This window comes from Danio rerio, chromosome 15 (genome assembly GCF_049306965.1).
Source record: "Danio rerio strain Tuebingen ecotype United States chromosome 15, GRCz12tu, whole genome shotgun sequence".
NCBI classification, from domain to species: Eukaryota; Metazoa; Chordata; class Actinopteri; order Cypriniformes; family Danionidae; genus Danio; species Danio rerio.
The window spans coordinates 27,948,573-27,972,062 of record NC_133190.1 but is presented as its reverse complement, the minus strand read 5'-3'; the positions used below and the strand labels follow the sequence as shown (position 1 = coordinate 27,972,062).

Sequence of the window (23,490 nt, the reverse complement as noted above, 5' to 3'; positions counted from 1 at the left end):
CGCAGCCACACACCTGCAAGTAGAGTAGGTGAGATGAACTGGGGAAGCAGGTAGTGGGTCAAACCACTGTGAGGAAGACATATGTTTTTCATAGAGAATAGAGAATGTGATTTTTTATACATTTTTTTGGGTGGGACAGCTCTCCGATGGGGGTGTGACATGTTTCCTCCCTTCCCCTGGGATGTATGCCCGTTCATTGTAAATATCAAGAATTTACTTTAGGCCTAGTTGAAATGTATGCCTAATAGGGTATATGCAGAAGTAGGCGTAAGGTCTTTTAATAAGTCAGTAACCTGGGTCAAGCACTTTGGTGAACTGCATGATGTTACCGAATCAGAGTGTTTAGTGTTTTCTTTAAACAATCCTCAATCTCCACTGTCTGATGCTTGATATCCAATATAAAGTGGGTCTCAGAATGTACAAGAAGCACTGCATTAAATAACATTTTCTCTGCCATCGCTTTAAAATATGAACATTAATTTTACCCCAGGAGCTTCTGTGCTAGCCTGCTTATTTTGACGGGCACAGGGCTTTTTGTCTCAACTAGCAACTAAATAAATGCCAAAGTCTATTTAACTTATTATATTTTATTTACATTACAAGATTGATGCTGTAAAAAGAACCGTATAAAATTTTAGGTCACTAAAATTTATCACTGTGAGAAGAAATGTAGCTCTGCATGTATCCTAGTAATGTAAAAATGGCTTGCCATAATCCCAGTACCCGCGTGTAGTTCTGGGTAAGACCTCAAGATGGTGACCGGACTCTCTGCCAGCTCTCTTCAAGCTAAAACGTGTTCATTTTCTCTTACTAAAGTCGCTAATAATTTGCAGGATATACTATAAATAAACAATTAGGTTTAACACGCTGCCCCAGACTGTATAACTGAACCAGCAATGTAACGTGACTTTCTTAACTTATTTAAATACATGAGTGCAAAATCAGGAAACCAATTTTGAATATGACCTAAAAAAAGAAATAAATAAAAAAAGACCTTTAGCAAGCGTTTTTTCTTTTCTTCCTGCTTAGGTTTATGTAGGTCAAATGTAAGCGTGAAGGCGTTTGTTCTCACTTTCTACTTTTGTAAAACAAAGTCCTCTCGATATCCTCTTATAGGTCATGTCTGCACAGACTCATTAGAAAACAACTTTACTCTTTATTAAAGCTCTTTAATCCGCTGCTGTTGACCACACCATTACACATAAGCCTCCGAGGGATCAACCACCTGTTAACCTCACAGCATGAGTTAAACACACCACACATTAAGCTCAGAAAGATTTAAAATATTTTTAATAGCAAACATTGTTCATAAAGTTTAAAAAAGTATAATTATTTAACATACTATTTGTGCAGAACTATATACAAGATATTGTAAATGTTACACAAAAACACATTCAATGTCTGTTTAGCAAGCATACTTCAAGTCTTTTCTGAAATCATATATATATATATTAAACAATATTTAAGAAATCATTTCAGGCAGAAAGACACAGAATAAAATCATATACTACAATCCATCAGTCAACAGGCACAATCTTCAAAGTTCAGCAGTAACATTCAATCAACCCGAATGCTCTGAGAAACACTGATTTTTACATTTCAGGCAATGAAATCATATTCGCTCCACACTAAAACTCTCAGAAATTATTAAATAAAAGTCACTCATCACTCATAAAAGTGCTCATAAACACTAGATTTCCCCTCACAGAGGACAAATGGTATAGCCACGTCTCCACCTTGTTCGTGAAAACAACGACATAATCAATATTGCAGCACGTCACCTATAAACAAAATAGATTTGACCATTAGGGTCATTACAAAACATTTGCGGCAGTTTTTCCACTGGTGTTGTAAGCCAAAAGAGATCCATAATCAAAGACGGAAAAAAAAGTCGCAGTCGGACTCCTGTGCAAGGAAACAAACAATCAAAAAGGCTAAGGGTGAGTTCACTGAAGTCCAATAATTAGTTGTTTTTATCAGCAGGAAGTGCACTTTGCATGGCCTGTCCGTCACTGTCATTCACAGAGTCTCTGGATCGTGATTGGACCTCTTCGTAAGGAGGTGGAGTCTCTGTGGTCTGATTGGCGGTGTCGTTGCAACGATTTGTATCAGAGCGAATCAGTGATGTTAGTGGACTGTGTTCTGAAGCGTCCTGGGCTAATAGGAGCTGAGTGGGACCACGAAATGGCGGGATTCGCTGGCCCCAACTGCCATAGATAGCCTCTTCGTATGTGGGAAGAGATACGGGTAAACCATCCACCACTAGATCCAGCTGATCCGAGGAACGCCTGAGGAGAAAAACAGATCAGGTAAGACCAAAGTCTACTTCATTTTCATACATTAGAATAAGCACACTGGAAAGATTCTTCCTTGACAAGTGTTTGTGCTTTTTCTCTTCAGAAGTTATGAGGGACAAAAAGTTCTTTGTACTTGTTGAAGTAGAGGATATCTCCTCACACATGTGCTTCTCAATATGGCTATTGGCTATTTTTGTCGTGTAGTTCATTATTGTTCGTATCGCAACATCACTTACATGATGTTAAGTAATTTACTGTGTTGTTGACATGATAAACATGTTATGATTAACATAACTCAACTTGGGAGGGCTGACGTTTCGACAATGTTGATATGCTAAAGCTTTCGAAACTGTATCGAAGCATGATCCGAAACACCCAGGTCACGTGACTAAGGTATTTCGAAAAACCAGGTCACATGACTAAGGTGATTCGAAACACTCAGGTCATATGACTAAGGTGACTTGAAACATCAGGTCATGTGGCTAAGGTGATTCAAAACACCCATTTCATGTGATTAAAGGGTTTTAAAACACCAGGTCACGTGACTAAGGTGACTTTAAACACTCAGGTCATGTGACTAAAGGGACTTGAAACACTCGGGTCACGTAGCTAAAGTGATTTGAAACACTCAGGTCACATGATTAAAGGGTTTTGAAACACCAGGTCACGTGCCTAAGGTGACTTTAAACACTCAGGTCATGTGACTAACGGGACTTGAAACACTCGGGTCACGTAGCTTAAGTGATTTGAAACACTCAGGTCACATGATTAAAGGGTTTTGAAACACCAGGTCACGTGCCTAAGGTGACTTGAAACACTCAGGTCATGTGACTAACGTGAATTGAAACACTCAGGTCACATGACTAAGGTGATTCCAAACACCCAGGTCATGTGACTAATGCGTTTCAAAGCAAAGGTCATTTCAGAAGCTTTGCAATGTAGGGTTTAATACCTTAATTTGCTTAACGGTTTGCTGTTCTAGAGCAATACATAAAAATGATCACTAGGCATCACAGTATAGACAGATTTCGAAACATTTCGAAGTTGAAACATTTGCTTCGACAGTTTCAGACAGTGTTTCATGAAGCTTCGTTTTGCCCACCACTACAATTAACCAGTTGCTAAAATGATGCTACATGATTAGCATGTTGTTAACATTGTGCTAACACAATTAGCATGTTGCAAGCTCCAAGCTAGCAAGTTTTTAGGAAGATGGTATCATAGTTAGCATGAAGAGGAGTCATTTGGATTGCTAGCTGTGATGTTAAAGGGGTGGTACAGAATGTCATTTTAAGGCTTGGTTGTGTTTATAAGATGCAAAGCAGTCTGTGCTCATGTTTCACTTGAAGGAAATCATGTTATTTTTCCATAAATCTCATTTTGATTATTTACAGCTACTCAGCTAACATGAAAACGACTGACATATTTCCTATTTCCTCTGAAAGGCCCGCCCTCAAGTGACTCTGGTCTGGTCTTGTGTCAATGTGCTGGGATTCGCGGATCGGCTCCACGTTACGCCCGTACAAGCACACGCGTCTTGTGTAAACAGACAGTCAACATCATGCCTGCTTTCTAAAATAACATCTGACAAGTGTCTGTAACGAGTGAAAATGTGGTGCGGCTCCTTTAAGAGAGTGTGTGATTGCCTTTGTGTTTGTGTTTATGTGTGTGCGCGCATGTGTATACTATGAACTATCTGTAATACGAGAATCGCATGTGCGCTAGAGCGAAGTTTATTTTTCTTTTTTCTGATGCTTGGATTAAGTTATTTTCTGTAGTGACGTTGCTGACAGAAGAATAACGTTAAAGGACAAGATGTAGTGACCTATGTGAGCCTTTTTGCCGAATCCAGCACTGAACTGGGAGAGATTCTGGAGCTGTTTTGTCAAATCATGCTTGCTATGCATTTTATAATTCTCTGGAACATATAATTAATATTGAACTGTAAGCACTTCTGTCTTTGTCTCGTGTCCTTTGGAAGCCCAAATACAGAAACAGACGAAGCTCTGTGGAAACAGCAGCATTTGGATGCATTTTAGCTCTCTCTGCTGTAACGTTACAGCGCCTCTGGCCACGGCCCTTAGCTGCGCAGTGTGTGCGTGTGGTAAAAGTACTTTTATGATCTCACAAGACCCAGAAGTATTTTTTGTAGTCCCCAAAATTCATTCATTGTAGGCTTTGCTAAGCTAACTCTGTAAAAATCAAGGTCTCCCTTTGCATTGAACTTTGAACTTTTTACATTCAGAGATGCTGTTTGATCACACAGATACATTACACACCAACTAAAGTTTAAAATATGATATCGTACTGGACCACCCCTTTAACAACCTGCCAATTGTATAAATATTAACTGCTTCATTTTTTACTGTTTCAATCAGATTTTTTTAAAATGTGACTTATGTTGCATTGGCATAATAGCCAAGAATATACTGTATGGCTGAGGCGAGGCAGTGGTGCAGTAGGTAGTGCTGTCGCCTCACAGCAGGAAGGTCGCTGGTTCGAACCTTGGCTCAGTTGGCGTTTCTGTGTGGAGTCTCCCTGCCTTCGCGTGGGTTTTTTCTCCGGGTGCTCCGGTTTCCCGGTACAGGTGAATTGGGTAGGCTAAATTGTCCGTAGTGTATGAGTGTGTGTGTGAATGTATGTGTGGATGTTCCCCAGAGATGGGTTGCGGCTGAAAGGGCATCCCCTGCGTAAAAACTTGCTGGATAAGTTGGAGGTTCATTTCGCTGTGGCAACCCCGGATTAATAAAGGGACTAAGCCGACAAGAAAATGAATGAATGAATATTGTATGGCTCAAAAATATTGTTTTTTCGTTATACCGAAATCATTAGAATATTAAGTAAACATTTAGTAAATGTTTCTACTGTAAATATCAACACTTGATCATTTAAACCCTCAGATTTTATATATTTTATTCCTAAGCCTAATATTGTCCTATCCTAACAAAGTATACGTTAATCGAAAGATAATTTATTCAGCTTTTAGGTTATGCATGAATGTCATTTAAATAAAATGGACAATTATGGTCTCAATCAATCATATTTGCATTTTTTTAAATACATTTAAACTTTATTTTAAATGTATTCAATGGAATCCATTTTAAAATGTGTTTAATTAAAGTGTCACATGATCCTAAATCTAGGGAAATGACATACCGATGCGATCGGCAGGAGAACAGGCGGGATTTGATGACTAAACAGGCCGTTGTGGTGAGAAGGAAGATGGACACTCCAATAGCAGTCGTAGCCACACTCGGAATAGAGCTGATGATTTTTTCTTGCTGTTCACCATGACCGTCTGTTAAAAAAGAAACACACAAACACAAACCATTTAAAGACTTCCTTCAAAAAACCCCAAATCTGATGTTCAAAAATAAAGAGCGGATGATGACGATCAAGATTTGTGGAATAAATGGTCGAGTGGTGCATGCATCCTTTAAAATCTGATTCTGTGATGCAAACATTTTCCAAAGGCTTTACTAAAACACTGAGATTGGTTAGTTTGATGAATTTGCTGACTTCCTGCACAAGCTGTGGGTTTCCTTTCATGACATGTTTTAGTCTAGACGAAGGAAGTGTGTGCAGAGAATAGAGCATCATGGTTTTTTCCCCTTTTACTTTAAGAGTTTGTGTCACTACCGGGTGGAAGGGGATTATTCAGGCCATTTATTAATGGTTCTGCTTATGCAATGCCCATTTTAACACATACTTCATTCAGAATGCAGAACTCCTGATGCATAGGGAAATTTTGAGTTGCTTCAAGTATTTTGCGTCAGCTTTTTTTTTTTTTTTTTGTAAATGGTAGTTGTGCAAAGTGTTTAAGATGTAAATTAAATGTATTTTCTCTGTATTGTTACCTGGTCGTGGCATACAGACAGGCACTTTCGGTGTCCACACCCCATGGTGACATTTTGACGATTGGTAGCGTTTGGGTAAAGTGTAGCCAGGCTCGCAGAAGAAGCGAATGGAGCTCTTTTGAGGGAAACCACGACAGGGTGACGGCTCACAACGAAAACCTCCATGCTCATGCATGATTGGATGGGAGCAATTCTTGCCTAGAAAACAATTAAAAATTAAGAAGGAACAATTAGAATAGGTAAACTTAAGCCCTTATTCTTTTTTTTGGTCACATTACTACATCTGATTTTTGCATGCCGGTTGCACCACTTGACATTTGGTGGTAAATATACAGCAAAGGAGAAGCAATTTTGAATAAATTTAGTAAATGAACAATAATATACATCAAACTTATGTATGATGATCAACAATATACAATAATATGTAATGATACTAATACAATCTGTAATAATAATAATAATAATATTAATAATATTAATAATAATTCCTTACATTTATATACCACTCTTCTGGACACTCAAAGCACTCTACATATTTTTGAGGGAAATCTCCTTATCCACCACAATGCATGACGTTACGGCAGTCATATTATGCCAGACCGCACACCCCACACTAGCTGGTTGGTGGAGAGGTGACAGAGTGATGAAGCTAACTATGGGGATGGTTAGGAGGCCTTGATGGCCAGTGGGAAAATTTGGCCAGGATGCCGGGGTTAAACTCCTAAACTCCGGAGCAATATAAAGTCCCCATCACTATACTGAGGCATTAGGACCCACACAGACCGTAGGTTAAGTGCCCCCTGCTGGCCTCACTAACACCACTTCCGACAGCAACCTAGCTTTCCCATGTGGTCTCCCATCCGGGCACAGCCCTATTTAGCTTCAGTGGGTGACCATGTGAGAGCTGCCGAGAGCTAGCTGCGTATATACTAATTTATTTAATCATATTATACACACACATTTATAATACATAACAATGATATGGTTAAATGTCAATACTGACACTTTTTACACACTCCAAAAATACCTAAATTTATTTTGACTATTTAAAACAGGTTTGTTGTAAAAAAAAAGTGAATTCATTAATTTTCCTTCGTTTTTGACCCTTATTTATCAGGGGTCGCCACAGCAGAATGAACCACCAACTACTCCAGCATATGTTTTACACAGCGGATGCCCTTCCAGCTGCAACCCAGTACTGGGAAACACCCATACAATCTCAAATTGACACACACACTCATACACTATGGCCAATTTAACTTATTCAATTCACCTATAGCGCTAGTTTTTGGACTGTGGGGGAAACCAGAGCACCCGGACCAAACCCACATGAACACGGAGAGAACTTATTGTGAGGTGACAGTGCTAACCACCAAGCCACTGTCACCCCACACTTTATATACCGTCTCCGAATAGTTTAGGGTAAACTTTCGAAAATGTGTTTGTAGCAAATGATGTGCATTCAAGTCATTTTAATTCTGAGTTTGACATATTTTTAATCATTTTATTTACAGTTAAATGAATAGATAGGCATCAGATGTGATAGCTACAGTGCACACAAAGCAACAAAAAAAGATTATTTGACAATCTTTACTAGCGGCTTTCACAGGAAGTTTATGACTGGTTATCTGGAAGAGGAAGATGTGGTGGGCTGAAAGGAAATCTTCATACCTGTGGTTAAGTCTGGCAGTGCTGTCAGCATGACAAGCCCGCAGCTCAGAGCAGCATGCAGACATGACCAGAGAGATGATCGCCGAGCAGACATCAAAACTCCTGTCCTGCACACACAAACACACATATACAATACAGTGTTCACAAAGTCTTGACACGCGAACAAGGTGAAAGGTTACAAACACGTCTGAACTGATGCACAAGTTTGAGTCTTGCACCTGATGGATTGAAATGTTACGTCCGAGCATTAATCAGATTCGAATTTTAATTTAGTCATGAATGACTCTTGTTGAATACAATATTTTGAATCAGAATGTTTAATTCAGGGTGGTTTATAATATATGTCAATATTTTTAGCCAGGTTTAAGCCTGTCATGGATAAATAAGTCAGTAAAAGCACCAATAGGTGACAGCAAGTTCATGTCTTTATGACTGATTCATTGAATTATCCATTCAAAAGTTTCATTCAAAATGGTTGATTCATTTAGTTGATCAAGTGATTTGCTTTATGAATATATCAGGGTATCATTCATTTAAAAACAGATTCCCTGCAAACACAGAACATTTCCCTAACATTCCCATGTAGTTCCCCTTTCATTTATACTTGTTTTTTTTTTTTTTGGAATCAAATCAGATTTTTCTAGGAAAGCTCTCTGTATGTTTTTTCCCGCCTAAAACTAACCTTCCCATTACATTGCAGGGAGTGTTTTTTTCCTATTTGCAGCAACTTATAAAGAATTTGAAAGAGAAAGTTCCAGCACATTCTCCTAAACTAGACAGATCTTTCCATGTACCTCACCAAAAGAGGAGATTATGGAAACCAAACATGTTATTGCTTGCTAGATTCATTAAGGAATCATGCACAAATGTTCTGCTCCTGCTTGATTGGACTATTTTCATTGACGAAAAAAACAAACTGACAACAGTGTGTCTGTTTTAAGTCAGTACACTTTTTACTTTGTATAATTTGAGATGCTTCTGTTTTGTCTTTCTTGAATTATTGGCTGAACCTAACTAATAGACTTCTGACTTACTTAATGGTATTACAAAACGAGTGACATACTGAACAGTGTCAACTCTAAAACAACAACTGCAATATTATCAGAGGATAAACACCGAACAGCCCTGATATCCATAAAATATATCTTCTTCAATGTTGAAGAAATAAACACATACAAGATTGGCAAAACCTGAGAATGAGCGAATCTGCCATGACCTACTTTATTGTTTGATGGTGAACTATTTTAGTAAAATATAAATTGCACCTAGTTTTAAAGCAATAACCACTTGTTGGTGTGGTTTCTCAGAAAGGGAAGGGGTGTATCTACAGCTGCATGTGAAACAGCTGGCAAACACCCCACCCTGACCCTACAATAACACAAACTGCACAATCAAAAGTGCAACTTCCCATGCCAAGATGACACTAAATGTGAGGACGGCATACTCTATAGTGGTCTTAAAATGACTAGCAGCTTTACCACAAAGGGGTGCAGGGCTTACACAAAACATGTTAAGAAGCATAAACACTGAGCGTTTGCTTTGCTATCTGCAAAAAAGTGTAGTCATCTGTGGAGCATGCGGGATTGTCCCTTCTTGGCAGCATGACATTTTTCACACATAAGCCTGGCACAAAATACACCACAACGTGGGCGGCTTGCTGCCACCACTTTTTCTAAATACACGATTAATCTGTGTAACTCTAATGTGAGTCTACAATCTTTAATGTCACCTGTAAGCAGGTTTTGCACAGTTATATAGATGTATACTGCAATTCTAGGTTATATGCAAAAGCATAGTGCAAATTATGTGCATCATGTTCTACTGTCGCTTCATGACTGCAGAACAGACTAGAGATAGATTCATAATTAATTTCATAATTAAATCTTACTAAATGTTTAAACTAATTATTATTAACATCTTAAAATAATAATTATCTTTAACAAAATAATTTAATCTGAAAAAAATGCAACAAAATCCAAAACAATTAAAGATTTGATTGATATAATAATAGCAGTATTGTTTATGCATACTGTATATACCCTACATGCATACATGTTATGCATTAAAATGTATGCTTTTTAAATGGACAAAGGTATATTCAGTAGCTGATTAATACAAATAATTATTAATAATTAATAATAACTAAAAATGAAAAGCAGTAAAATGACACTGAATCATTTTTAGATATTTTTAAACATTATATAATTAAATACATGAAAAGATATGAATTTTAGATTAACAAAGAAATCATGGCAAAATATGCATGCATATACACAATAATATAACGTGTGTGTGCATATTGAACTTACTAAACATAATAATTGTATAAATAAACACATGTAAAATGTCATGAATGTATTGTCACAGTATTGTTTATATACTTGTGTTTCTAAAATCAGAAATTAAAAACCATAGCGACAATAAAATGGTCCACAAACACGATCGATTATAATCACACACACACACACACACACACACACACACACACACACACACACACTGCTGCAAAGAATCAGAATTAAAATGCTGTGCTATATTAATAACTGGCAGCTCAATATGAGGATGATGATTGATAAGCATCGCTGACGAGCGTCAAACGCAAACTGATCATCTTTGACTCCTCTGCTTTGCAAATGAAGCCATAAATCTACACTGCGGATTCTGTGAACTACAACAACACTGCACACAATTCAATGGCACATTCACACGCTCATCGTGAAAAGACAGACAGGTGCACAAAAGCCCTATTGTAGCATCGCATTGTATGCAAAAGTCACAACCAAAACGAGACCTACCTGAAAATGCGTCTCGCTGGGAGGTTCTAAATCGTCGTAGCCCGGTCGCTTCTTTAGTGTGCCTTCATTTAGAAGATGTCGGTCAAATGTTTTCAGATGATACGAGCAACCTGTGTCCCCCTCTGCTCAATGGGACCTGATTCAACAAGTGCATCTATTCGAGAGCAGCAGCTGTCAGATGACTCACCGCACAGCTGAGTTTTCATCCTCTGCTCGAGCTCTGATTGGTGATTGGATGCGCGTTCACGTCAGCTCCGCCCCACAGCGGAGAGAAAGGACTGCCTTCAATCTGCCGTCATGTTCTGGAAACGGAAGACAATTCGTGGAAAAATGGTATTGTGGTTTTATAAAACATATACAAATATTTTTAAGACCGCACATAAAGCGCACCGCTTCCTCATTTACATTTAAACCCGAGGAAGAGACAGAAAAACAGAAACATGACAGGGGAAAGTGAAAACAAGACTGAGTTTGAGAGACTAAACTACAAAATGTACATCGGTATCTCAATAAAACAGAGATACTCCCTATCTAGACTGCATTTCAGTTCTGATTAAAGTAGTCAATACATGTATGAATGTTAAACATTATATTAGCTTACAAATGTATTAATACATAGCTAGAGTTGTCAATATGGCTAATATAAACTGGATATATACTAGGGCTGCACGATATATCGTTTCAACATCGATAATTTGCAATGTGTGCATCCACAAGTCACATCACATTCATATTTTACCTAATAAAGTTAAATCTTTAATTTTACCAATTAAATTATCTATACAATAAAGACTTTGCAGTGTATTTTTTTACATTTACACAACCACCAAACATGCACTGCTAAATTCACTTTTACCTTTGCTTTATTATATTTACCTGCGTGTAACTTTTTTTTCTTCTTTTACATTTTATGCATGATTCACTTGCTTAGAGAATTATGGTAATCAATCAAAATGAAAACATTTGATAACACTCTAGAGATCAGTTCTCACTATTAACTAGATGTTTATTAGCATGTATGTTATTAAAATATTGGCTGCTAACTAGTTTAGACCATTTCAATGTGGTGATGCCATTGGCCTATGAACATTTCCTTCTTGTTATCAAACTATTTAATAACTGTAACAAGAGGCAATACAATCTTAACTTAATGTTAAAACAGCTATCATGATATTATTTATCAATATGTGGCTCTTTTGGGGTTCTCTGAAGCTATGGAAATTAAAAATGTTAAACAGAAAATATGTTGGGACCATTGTGTTTGTTTACATCCCTAAAATGGTCTATTCTGCGTGATCTCATTCTACATCACACTCAATACCTAAACTACCTTAATAATTATTAATAAAGACCAAATTTGGATGTTATTGAAGCAAAAGTCAGTCATTCATTTATTTTCTTGTCGGCTTAGTCCATTTATTAATCTGGGGCGCACAGCAGAATGAACCGCCAACTTATCCAGCAAGTTTTTACGCAGCAGATGCCCTTACAGCCGCAACCCATCTCTGGGAAACATCCACACATACACGCACACAATCATACACTACGGACAATTTAGACTACCCAATTCACCTGTACCGCATGTCCTTGGACTGTGGGGGAAACCGGAGCACCCGGAGGAAACCCGCGCGAACGCAGGGAGAACATGCAAACTCCACACAGAAACGCCAACTGAGCCGAGGATCGAACCAGCGACCTTCTTGCTGTGAGGCCAACGTGCTAGTCAGTCAATGGATTGCTAATAGTGAGCAATTAACCTTAAAATAAAGTGTGACTATAAATTCTTTCCAAATGGTGCCAGTCAATCAGCTACATAGATACAGTATACCGGAACACATAATTGCAGAATTAAATCGTCACCTTAGAATTATAAGATTCTATCTGAGCTTTTTGTCAAAACGGAGTTATTGACATTCTAATTAAATGATCACTTATTTATATTATGGGATGCTTTTTTTATAAGTTGTTTACATTAAGACTTTTTATTTAAAAAACAAATGTTACGCACATACTGTTTGCTATGGAATGCAAAAACTTTGAAGCTCAAAATCTCAAAATCAATCAATGCAGATAGAACCTTATAATTCCAAGATAATAAAATATCGCAATGTCACATCTTTCCAATATCATGCAGCCCTATTATATACTGTATATGTATGTGTGTGTGTTCATTTGCAAATGCATACATAAAAATGTTATTAGCAACCAGTCTACTGTAACCAGTAATACATTTATATTAAACATAACATGTAATGAAAATGCCAATAAAATATAATTTATGCATATGCATTTATAATTCATTTATTCTATTAAACACATTTTTCCAAGTTTTTGATGTTCACTGACAGTACTTTCCCAGTTAACACCATCTAGATCACAGATGCCCAGACTAGGGCCCCAGGGCCAAAGTTGACTGTATGTAAATTCACAGTAAATAACTGTAAAGTACTTCATAATAATAATTTTGTAAATAAATCTAAATATTAAAAAAGTGCCTGTACTAACATAAAACTTAGTGTATTAATTTATTAACTTTTTTAAATAGGACAGTATTGAGACAGGAAGCGAAGTTGGAGATGTGCTACTCCATTATATGTCAGTGCCCTAACCACTAGGCTATTGCGCCAACAATGTGTATTCATTTCTACATTGAATAAATAGTGTTTGAATTCCTATACTTACTGTGCAAAAGATAAAGTTAATTTGTTGTAATAATGATGCCTAAAATAAAAATCTGAATGCATAAAACTTAACAGTTAAATTCTGTAAGGTGACACTAATGTAATTTACTTTAAGAAATAACAGTAGCATGAAATCTTTGCAATTTATTTGTGTGATTTTTTTTAGATGGCACTTTAATGTGATACAGTTTAGTTTATCTAGCTTCAGCTTACCACCCTCAATCAAGTTTGGTTTTTGGCCTTTCATAAGAAAAAGTTTGGGCATCTCTGATCTAGATAAATAGCACACACAGTAAGACTTAAAAACATCACTTCTCCTAAGTACCTAAATGATTGACATCCTGAAGACTCATTTCAAGAGTGAAATCAAAGGTTACGAAGAAAAAAATAAATCACACTACCACATCTGAGTGAAATGCAGGAGCCAGAAGATGTTTCAAACTATATTTGAAAAATAATAATAAAGTCCATTTTACCACCAGTAAAAATTCACATATTATAGAGGGAACTCTGACGTTGGTTATTCAGCAAAACAAACCATACTTAGAAACAAAAAGAGAGAACAGCAGAAGCAGTATGAACCATTTTACATGTCATAACACAGTAGCAGTTTTCAAATAAAAGTTGATCTGAACGCAGTCCAAAAGGAGTCTGTGAAAGATGGGGCAACATCATTATGATGTCAGGATGCCTGCAATGAGTACATAAAGTTCACGCTTCGACTCCACCAATGTTTCTTTGAAACTATCTACATGACGAAAAAAAGGAAATTACGGTAAAAGAGATTTCAAAAACGCAGTGCAAGTTAATTAAGAAACCTATTAAAATGAGTCAACAGCAGAATATGGGCCATTCATTAGTTTTAATGCAGTGACAGAAAATGGATGAAACCATATCGTAATACAATGTACCCTTCCAGAGCATTTGCAGCACTGCTTTTGAGCACCAAATGACAACATGAAACAGGAAACGTAACACACAAAAAGCAGATCATTACCTGACCACACACACACACACACGAGAATGTGCTTTCACCGACCATGGGAATGCAAGTCAGAAAATAGAGAAGTCCTTTCTAGAAGCCATTCAAAACACATTCACTGAGTCACAAACTCATGCATTCTGCTTGCAGTAAAGCATCATCCATTCACACACCCAATCAAATAAGGCTTGTGGTCATAGGAGGTATCTGCTTTTCAAACAGTCAATAAACCTAATAAAAAAGTACTGTGAAACGTCTATTGCTCATAATGTTCATATATTTACGCATTATAAGGGTAGTTCAGCCAGAAATTAAAATTTAGTTATTAATTAACTCAAAGATGTAGTCAACTTTCATTTTTCAGTAGTGCACATATTTGTTTTCAGCAGAAACTGTGGTCATCGTTGATAAAATGCAAGTCAACAGCTACCAGCATTTCCAGAGTCAAAAACTATGCAGGCAAAACAAAACAGATACCCATGGCTACGGACGAGACATTGATGTCTTATGAAGCGAAATTATCAGTCTGTGCGCAAAGCTAATTGTTTTGCTTCATAAGGACTCAATGTACCATCAGCAGACACAGGTGTTTGTTTTGTCTTTTTTTTTCTTGACTCAGTGTTGGTAGTCGTCCAATTTATGAATCACCAAGGAACACAGCTTCAGCTAAAACCTTTAATGTTCTACTAAAGAAATCTCAGATGGCCTGAGGGTGAGTAAATTAACAGCACATTTACATTTGTGGGTCAACTTTCCTTATAAGGCTTTTTTTCCTGTTTTTATAGGAATGTTGACCTCATTTTGCTTCAGTGCACTGAAGATGTTAATCTACAATCCTAGCAATATTTCACAGATAAACGTGAGGCTACAAAATTCTCTCAGTTTCATTGCTTATTCATGTCTGAATAGGCATTTATTGCGCATACTTCCACTCCGATGCTTGATTGTCATTCTGTTTGCGTCCTGAAGAAGTAGCGCAGTCCAGTATGTAAAGACATGCCATAAAATTTTTACTGGTGGGAAAAAAAAAAACAAACAAACAAACAAACCAACCCTAGTAGTATTTTTTTATATTAATTATGTCTGTCAATAACTGTCATTAATCTTCTTCACATCTACAATTAGAGTTATGGTTGCAGTGTTACAGTTTAGGCCCTCAGCAAAAGAAAACAACAAACTCATATATACATAAGCTACCACTTTAGTCTAGGATTAAATCGCTACAATTCATCTTCAAATTACTGAATGCAAATGTGACCAAACATGCATTCGTTTGACTTTCAATGATTTGTTTAGTATTTGTGTGGAGTCACTCCATCGAATAGGAATATTTCATCTGCCTTCTGCATTCCTATCAATTTTGTCAGCGTTCTCGATCCACTTTGATCCTGGATTATTGTGGCTGAGCAAAATAAAGAGAGACTCTTGAAGGGACAGTTCACCCAAATATGAAAACTTGTATGACTGACTTTCTTGTAGTGAACAAAATAACTAACTATTTTGGCCATACTGTAAGTCAATTGGGTCCAAAAACAAGTTAAAAGGCCGATGCATTGACAGACTTCAATCAAAACAGCCAATCACCAGATTACAAGATATTTTCACAACTTGGCAAACTCCATTTGAAGTCAATCAGAGGTTACACATTGATCTGACAAAACCAAGTGTTTTTGTTGTTGATGATTGGCATCTGTGAGTGCATTATGTATCGGCCAATCTGTATCATACGGTTTAGTAAAGTTTTGGAAATTTACTCAGTTCTGAACTTGTTTGAGTTTCTTTTGTCGAAGACAAAACGTTGGAAAGCAGCAGCTATTGACTTCCTTACTATTTTTGGTTTCTACTATGTCAATGGCTGCTTTTTTTCCGACATTCATCAAAACGTCTTGTTTTGTGTTCAACAGAAGAAAGAAACAACCAAGTTTAGAACCATTTGAATCTGAGTAAATGATGAGGAAAGATTAATTTTTTGGGTGACCTATCTCTTTAACACAATGAGACGTAGTGTACTTGGAATATGTTTGGAGCAACTGCTATTATAAATCGTCAGCAAGTCTTTGGTTGTTCCACTACCCATAGTGTAAATGACCAATTATCTCAGTACAAATGCTTTAGTGTGGAATCATTCACTATAGTGTCCACTTCCTTTGAACAAGCTCTCAAAGTAGAGCATCCTTCACGCACACTATACATTCGTATAGTCTCTCCGACAAAATGAATCCTTCAGAGAAAGGCCACGATACCTCAAAGATGTAAGCTACTTAGCTGGAGGATTTGGGCGTCCGTGAAATGACTGCCCTACATTGAAAACAACAACTCCATCTACTTAACTAATATGGCGTGGTGCCGTTGTGAATGTTCTGGAAGAGAGAGAGAGAAAAAAAAAACCTACACCCAACCCTTCCCCCCTTAATTATATTAAAAAAGTGGAACAATGAGTCAAAGGAGGAAGTTTGATATTGGAGTGCAGCTCAGAACAGTGTTTAAGAGCATCACTGTCACTCGAAACACAAACCAATATAGAGCTCAACTTTCATTAAAACAAAATTAAAAAACGAAATGCCTCCAGTGTTTATCTTTGCTTAGTGTCGTAACAGAAGCCTAGTGATTTGCATTCTTTTTAATAAAACGTAAAGGTTTTCTTCAGTAGTTGCTTTCCTATTAATAACTGATTATTGAGTAGTGTGGTCACGGTGCAAAAGGTCAAGTGCAGGGAAAAGAAAGCTCGAGGTTTGGAACAAATCCATCAAAAGGTTGCTTTACACTGAGGGCAGATTAGGATCTCCAAGTGGTTCATTTTCATAACGTCTCAACCTTCTTAATTCAGTTTACCCCAAAGCAGACTTGGCAAAACCACCGAGAACACATGGTTTGTGTGTTCCTAAATTTGCCAGAGAGGAAAACCTCTTCCAGCAGAACACTGTGATGGACCTAATCATGTCTATGTCATGTGCTGTATCCTCTAATGTAATAAAAACAGTGGTATAAATGTTTGTTTAGGGAAAAAAAATTGTAGCATCAATGGCCTGTTCTCCTTAAATTCTTGACCTGTACAATCATTTAAAGTGTGCAGTACAGACTCCATGTTTTTGCCTGGGTCTTTGAGCTCAGCGGAGGGCCTGTCAGATCCACCCTGACTTCTCTTCTCATCTCATGCGGTTTTGTCTCATGAGAGGAACAATGCAGGAGGGAGGGCCTGCTTTAGTCAGGAAGGGATGTTTTAGCAGCTCTTGAGCTGTGGCTCTCTGGGCGGGATCTCGCACCAGCATCCTGTCCAAGAATCCCTTGAGAAGAGGCGATACCTGTGAAGAACGAAGCACTCTGTATAAAAAAGAAGCTCCAACTGTGCTCAGGTTTATTTCCCTCTTATAGATAATCTGGTTTACCTTGTGGAGATTTTTGAGCTTGGGTGGCAAATTGTCTCGGATCATCTTCATAGCCTTGAGCGGTGGCTCGTTGAAGTACGGCGGCTCTCCATCCACCATTTCGATGACCATAATGCCAAATGACCAAATGTCCACCTGCAGAAATGGTTTTATTTGTGTGTGAGCTACAGTGCTGTCAGCGGTAATGCAATAGAATGGTAAAAGGGGACGTGACTTGCCTCTGGTCCATATGGGAGTCTTGAGATGAGCTCAGGGGCCATCCAGTAGGGCGTTCCTACCAGAGACTTTCTGCGCTGCACCTCTTTAGAGACCTGGGCGCAAAAACCAAAGTCTGACAGCTTCACCTGCAAATGAGAACAGATGAAACTGAAAATGTGGAAGTTGAATTACTTGCCCAAGTTAAATGGATACTTCAGTTTAGTTTGGCTTCTTCATTGGATTGTATTTATTTTGCGCCTTCTGGTTATTAATCCTCTTTTTTTTAGCATTTAAACAAAACTTGCTGGTGTCATGACAACACCAACCCACAAGTCATTTATGACACCACAGTGCATTTACAGTGCTCAGCAAATACAAATTAGTATTTTTTATAGGAAGCTTAACAATATTATATTTGTGCATATGCATTAGTTTAGTCAGTCAGTATAATCTGGAGCTTCTCTAACAAAATAACTTACAATAATGGTTCAAAAATTAGTAGCCTAAATTTATATGTTAGGGGAAATATTGAATAACATTTTTAAAAGTAGCTAAAATGAAGAGAAATAAAAAAAAAAAAAAAAAATATATATATATATATATATATATATATATATATATATATACACACACACACACACATAAAAAAATGTTGGAATGTTGTAGTTTTTTTGCAGTATTTTGTATGATTTTAAATATATTATCTTTGCAATTATAAAGATGTTCTGTGACTAAAATATCTGTTTAATAAATATATCTAATAATAAATCTGTTTTGTTCAAATGCACCAAAATATATTACCCGTATTCACTGAGAAATGGATAAAATATTCATTTTAAAAATGGGGTGTCATATTTGCTGAGCACTGTAGATATAAATAGAACATACAAAAGTTGAGATGTATTGATACAAACATAATTTGATCATAAAATTCATAAAATGATGCATTTAAGTATTTTACAAAATAAGGGTTTTGTTTGTTTGCATGCACACTCCCAAAATACTAGCTGTGAATTAAATAAAATTCAATTCATTTTTGGAGAAAAATTTTAAAATCCAAGAGTCAGTGCATAAACAATTGTCCACGTTGCATTGTCTACATCCTCATTCAAGTTTTAAATGTGCACGTCACATTTTTATACGGTTTCACTTTTTTCAAACCACTATTAGTACTCATTTGATTGCTGAAGTAAACAAAATATTTCAAGCATAAACCATATGTTATGTCTTTAATATTTTTTGCAAATTTAATTTGGTGCATTTCTAATTTACACTCGACCATTAGTGTCTATTTTTGTTTACAAAAGAGGACAAACACAGGCCATTGCATGGGCCATCAATAAACTGCTTTTCCACACTTAAAACCAACAATAATAGAGACTACAGCTATATTTTCATCCACCTATTCGCATTTTTGGTATGCACATTAAAAATAAATTAATAAATCGATTGACGGAAAAGCCTAGATGCATATAACTTTTAAAAATGCACATAAAAAAAACATATGCACATAACGGAGTAGACTAAACCTTTTATTCAATAAGATGCCCATAAACTATGATAGTAACACTTCTGAACAAATTCCATTGTGCATTAGACCACGTGATTTTGTTATAAGAGATCATGTGTTGTTAAAAATGTGTGAATGGACAAACCAGCAGGCTGAGCACACTAAAACATCTGAAACTTGTTTTGGTCATTCTAAAACGCCTGAACCGTTTCAGTATTAGTCTTATTATATTATTAATTACCTCCAGAATTGTCAACAGTGTCTGTGCCTTCAAACTTCACCACACATTCCTTGCATGTTGGTATTGTCTTCTCATGCGCAAGTCATTTATTAAATAAGAAAAGATTCATGCAGCTTCTCTTACCGCAGCAAATTCCGTTTTTACTATTTGGCACCAGTTAATCTGGAAGTGACTATTTTGTCCCCCCCTTTGACTCGTTGGATAGAAACGCTGCTTTATTTGCACGTCTTTTATACAATATTCCAGTTTTAATAATAGTTAATTCCTATTTTTGGATGGAAACATAGCTAATGGTAAGTCTGTTAAGTTATCCATTAATACAACCACAAGATGATATTTTGCAAGTGCACGATTACTCACTTGCAGACCACATGCACAAGCAAGTCAAAACCAGCTCTCAGATCAGTAGAGTCAGAACTCGTTTCATTCCATTTTACTATAATTCTAGTACCAAAACAACAGTACAGCTGACATCTTTACTGTGGATACAAATCATGACATTTGTAAATGTGTGAATAACCATTTGCCGATGGTTTAAAAGTGACAAGCACCACCATCTGTTCTAAAATATTCAGTGCTGCATGAAGTTACGCAGCAAAAAAAAAACATGTAAAACCAAGTAATTCTAATTATTGCTTGATTTAACATCAATGAAGCCCATCAAACTTTTCAGTAAAAGCTTCTGCAATGCTTGCTTGACTAACTTTATATAAGAAACTATGTCCTCTGGGATCTTGCATGATAAGCAGCGTCAGAAATTAGCAAGAGGAAATGAAACAACTAAGGTCTCACACACACACACACACACACACACACACACACACACACACACACACACACACACACACACACACACACACACAAAATCAGCCCCTGCCGAGAAACAGCTGAGGGTGGATGAACATACTTCCGCTTGCATCGACCACAGACACAGACCAGTCGACACAAACCACTGCCTATTTCAGCAGCAACAAAAAGAAAGGCATGAGTCGGAAGTTGCAGAATTAGATTTCTGTGAAGGCCAAGCAAGTGGCTGAATAATGCTCTTCACGAGCAACAGATTGTGAAAAGTATCATGGTTTGAGGTCTTGTAAGTAAATGAAATGTTATTGTGGTTTCGAGATTTTATCAGCAATGTAATTCTGTTTTAGTTTACTGATTATCATCACCCCACAGGAATGAACGTGAAGGTCTGAGAACACTAAAGAAAGAGCTCTGTCAAACCTGTTTAAACACTGATGTGCACAACAATACTCTGACAGCAAGTAGCGCAGTTTTTAAGACACTCAAGACACAAGTCAAAACATGTCTTGTAAGGCTTTGGTTCTTCTGCAGAGGGTAGAGCTAAATGGACTGGTTATCTGATGAAAAGAGAAGTGAGAGACTTACACGGCCATCATGGGTGAGAAGAATGGAGTCACTCTTGATGTCTCTATGAATGACTCCCTGAGAGTGAAGGACTGAGAGAGCTTTCAGCACTGACAGACACACTGTGGAGATCTGCTCCTCGTTCATCCTGAAAACAACCATACAACAAATCTTAAAACTTAATTTGAATCATTCAAAACTGTTAAAAAGATCATGCAGATGACTGACGTGCCACATCAGACAGCTGTGTTACCCTGCCACCTAGTGGTAATGCACTAATGCTGAATTATCTACAATCTAATGCATACACAATGTGTGTGTATGACATTTATAGACAATTTTCAGTATTATAAATTATTTCTCAAATAGGCGTTTTTTTTTTCTTTCTTTGATTATTTTCATTTTGGTGGCTTTAGGGGAAATAAAATAAACAAATAATTAAAAATTTATTCTAAATTAAATAATTGGTAAATGAAGAATATGGACCGCATATAATATTGAAAAATTATTTTATTTTTATAATAAAATATTTAGATTATAATTTTTTTATATGGTACATTTTATTTATTTACTGTTGTATTCCCTACACATTTGTCTTTCTTTAATGGCTTTATTTACTTTGGTAGTAAATGGATTAATAATACATATATATTATTTCCAATGCAACATTTATTTTATATTTCTATGTTTTTGCCATTTTTGTGGCTTGGCTTGAGGCTTGCAATTTAATCAAATCTAACAAACTATGACATTACAACTTGCAATAAAACAGATGTGTGAAAGTAACATAACGGATAGTAACTGAAAAGCAATTAGTGGCTGGATTTGGAAGGAACACTTGCCTTGTATGTGTGACTATATCAGTCAAAGCGCCGCCCTCCAGAAACTCCATGACAACCCAGAGTTCATCCCCCACCAAGTAACTGTTGTACATCTCCACCACGTTCTCATGGTGATAGTCCCGCATGATCACCACCTTAGAAACAAAGCACCGATTCTATTTAAACATCTCATTAAGTAGCTCACAAAAGACACGCTGGAGGAAAAATCAACCAGCAAAAATCGTTTTCATGCAATCTACAAGCACTGCAGTTTGCTCTAAAATTTGAGCATTGAGTCGAGACCCTACAAGCAAGAGTTTTTAGTTTTTCACAATCAGTTTTTAAGTTGAGATTTTGGGGGTTTTAGAAAGAAAAAAAATCCAAAATTCTTTTACCCTCATAATGCTTTTTTCAATTCGTCTCAGTAGAGTTCAATATTGCATATTTCTAAGAATAATTTTTTTATACTTAACTGAGCATTAAACTTCATATATATACACACATATATATATATATATACACACACACACACACACACACACACACACACACACACACACACACACACACACACACACACACACACACACACACACACACACACACACACACACACACACACACACACACACACACACACACACACACACACACACACACACACACACACACGTGTGTATACAATATATATGTATATGTATGTATATCAACACTGACGTTGTGGTGAGAAATCTATCTGACTCGCGTGCACATATGACACACAGTGCCTGCAGCTGTCACAGCGGTTTATCAGAAACCTTTTATCGATGTTTTCTTCCGCAAGTGACAGCAAGAACTAAAGTAGAAGCCTTGTCAAATTGACAAGCAGCACCTGAATGTGTTTAAGAGAATTATAAATTCCAAAATAGGAGGAATTTATACCGCATTTTGAAAGTAAACCACCTCATATTCACAGATTATATGATCTGTATATAATACACGATGGTCTCTTCTTTACATTTACTTTATTACACATTTAGCTCTGTGTTCTGGTCTGTTATAATAACCGTTTACATTTATATGCTTAAGCATTTCATTTCAGTACTCTGAAACTATTTCGTTACTTCTTACATCTATAGTCTATTCGTTTTGATCTCCTAATATAATATTTAGTAAAATAGGTTTAGTCAAACAAAACGAAAAAGAAAAAGTGTAGGATTTTTTACATGACGTGAAAGACTTATCTTTAGGTATCTTCAATATGTGCACTGTTTAATAATAAAACTAAAAAACATATACAGCTGATTCAATTGTTGTTTATAAATCACACAACTGTGGTATACAGGATTACTTATATCAACACTGTAATTGTGACATAAAATACTGTGTTTCATATTTACATTCAATGTGGTTCTTTTCTATCTTACAATACTTTTTGCAATATGATTAAGGTGTGTTAATTTTTTGCTGACAATGTAGCTCTGTTTTCAATTTTTCAGTTTACTTTGTTATTTGCACAACAGCACAGTAGAGCTGTGTATAGTGTTAAGCAGGAAAAAAAACTATACTGTATTTTATTTATCAAAGATTTTGTGCAGCTGTTATTTTCGTGCAGCTGTTTATTTGTAAACAGGGAGGGAAACCCCTGTGTTTGAATTAAATTGATCAAAAATTTTTTAATAAAGTTTTAATAAAGGCTTTAAC

At 36.6% G+C, this 23,490-nt stretch overlaps 2 protein-coding genes across 2 annotated transcripts in view; both read right to left on the bottom strand.

Annotated features, from left to right (window-relative positions):
• Positions 1 to 1,273: 1,273 nt before the first annotated feature.
• Positions 1,274 to 10,814, bottom strand: zgc:152863. The gene is given in 5 exon segments (NM_001080000.2): positions 1,274 to 2,288; positions 5,454 to 5,595; positions 6,155 to 6,352; positions 7,826 to 7,932; positions 10,621 to 10,814. Coding segments are annotated over 4 exon segments (759 nt in total). The 5' UTR covers positions 7,920 to 7,932; positions 10,621 to 10,814; the 3' UTR covers positions 1,274 to 1,963.
• Positions 10,815 to 13,732: 2,918 nt separating this feature from the next.
• Positions 13,733 to 23,490, bottom strand: part of pak4 (p21 protein (Cdc42/Rac)-activated kinase 4) — a 30,190-nt gene continuing 20,432 nt past the window's right edge. The window contains 5 exon segments of the mRNA NM_001002222.2: positions 13,733 to 17,585; positions 17,670 to 17,804; positions 17,888 to 18,013; positions 21,008 to 21,134; positions 21,829 to 21,962. Coding sequence (NP_001002222.2) covers positions 17,430 to 17,585; positions 17,670 to 17,804; positions 17,888 to 18,013; positions 21,008 to 21,134; positions 21,829 to 21,962 — 678 coding nt within the window. The 3' untranslated portion in view covers positions 13,733 to 17,429.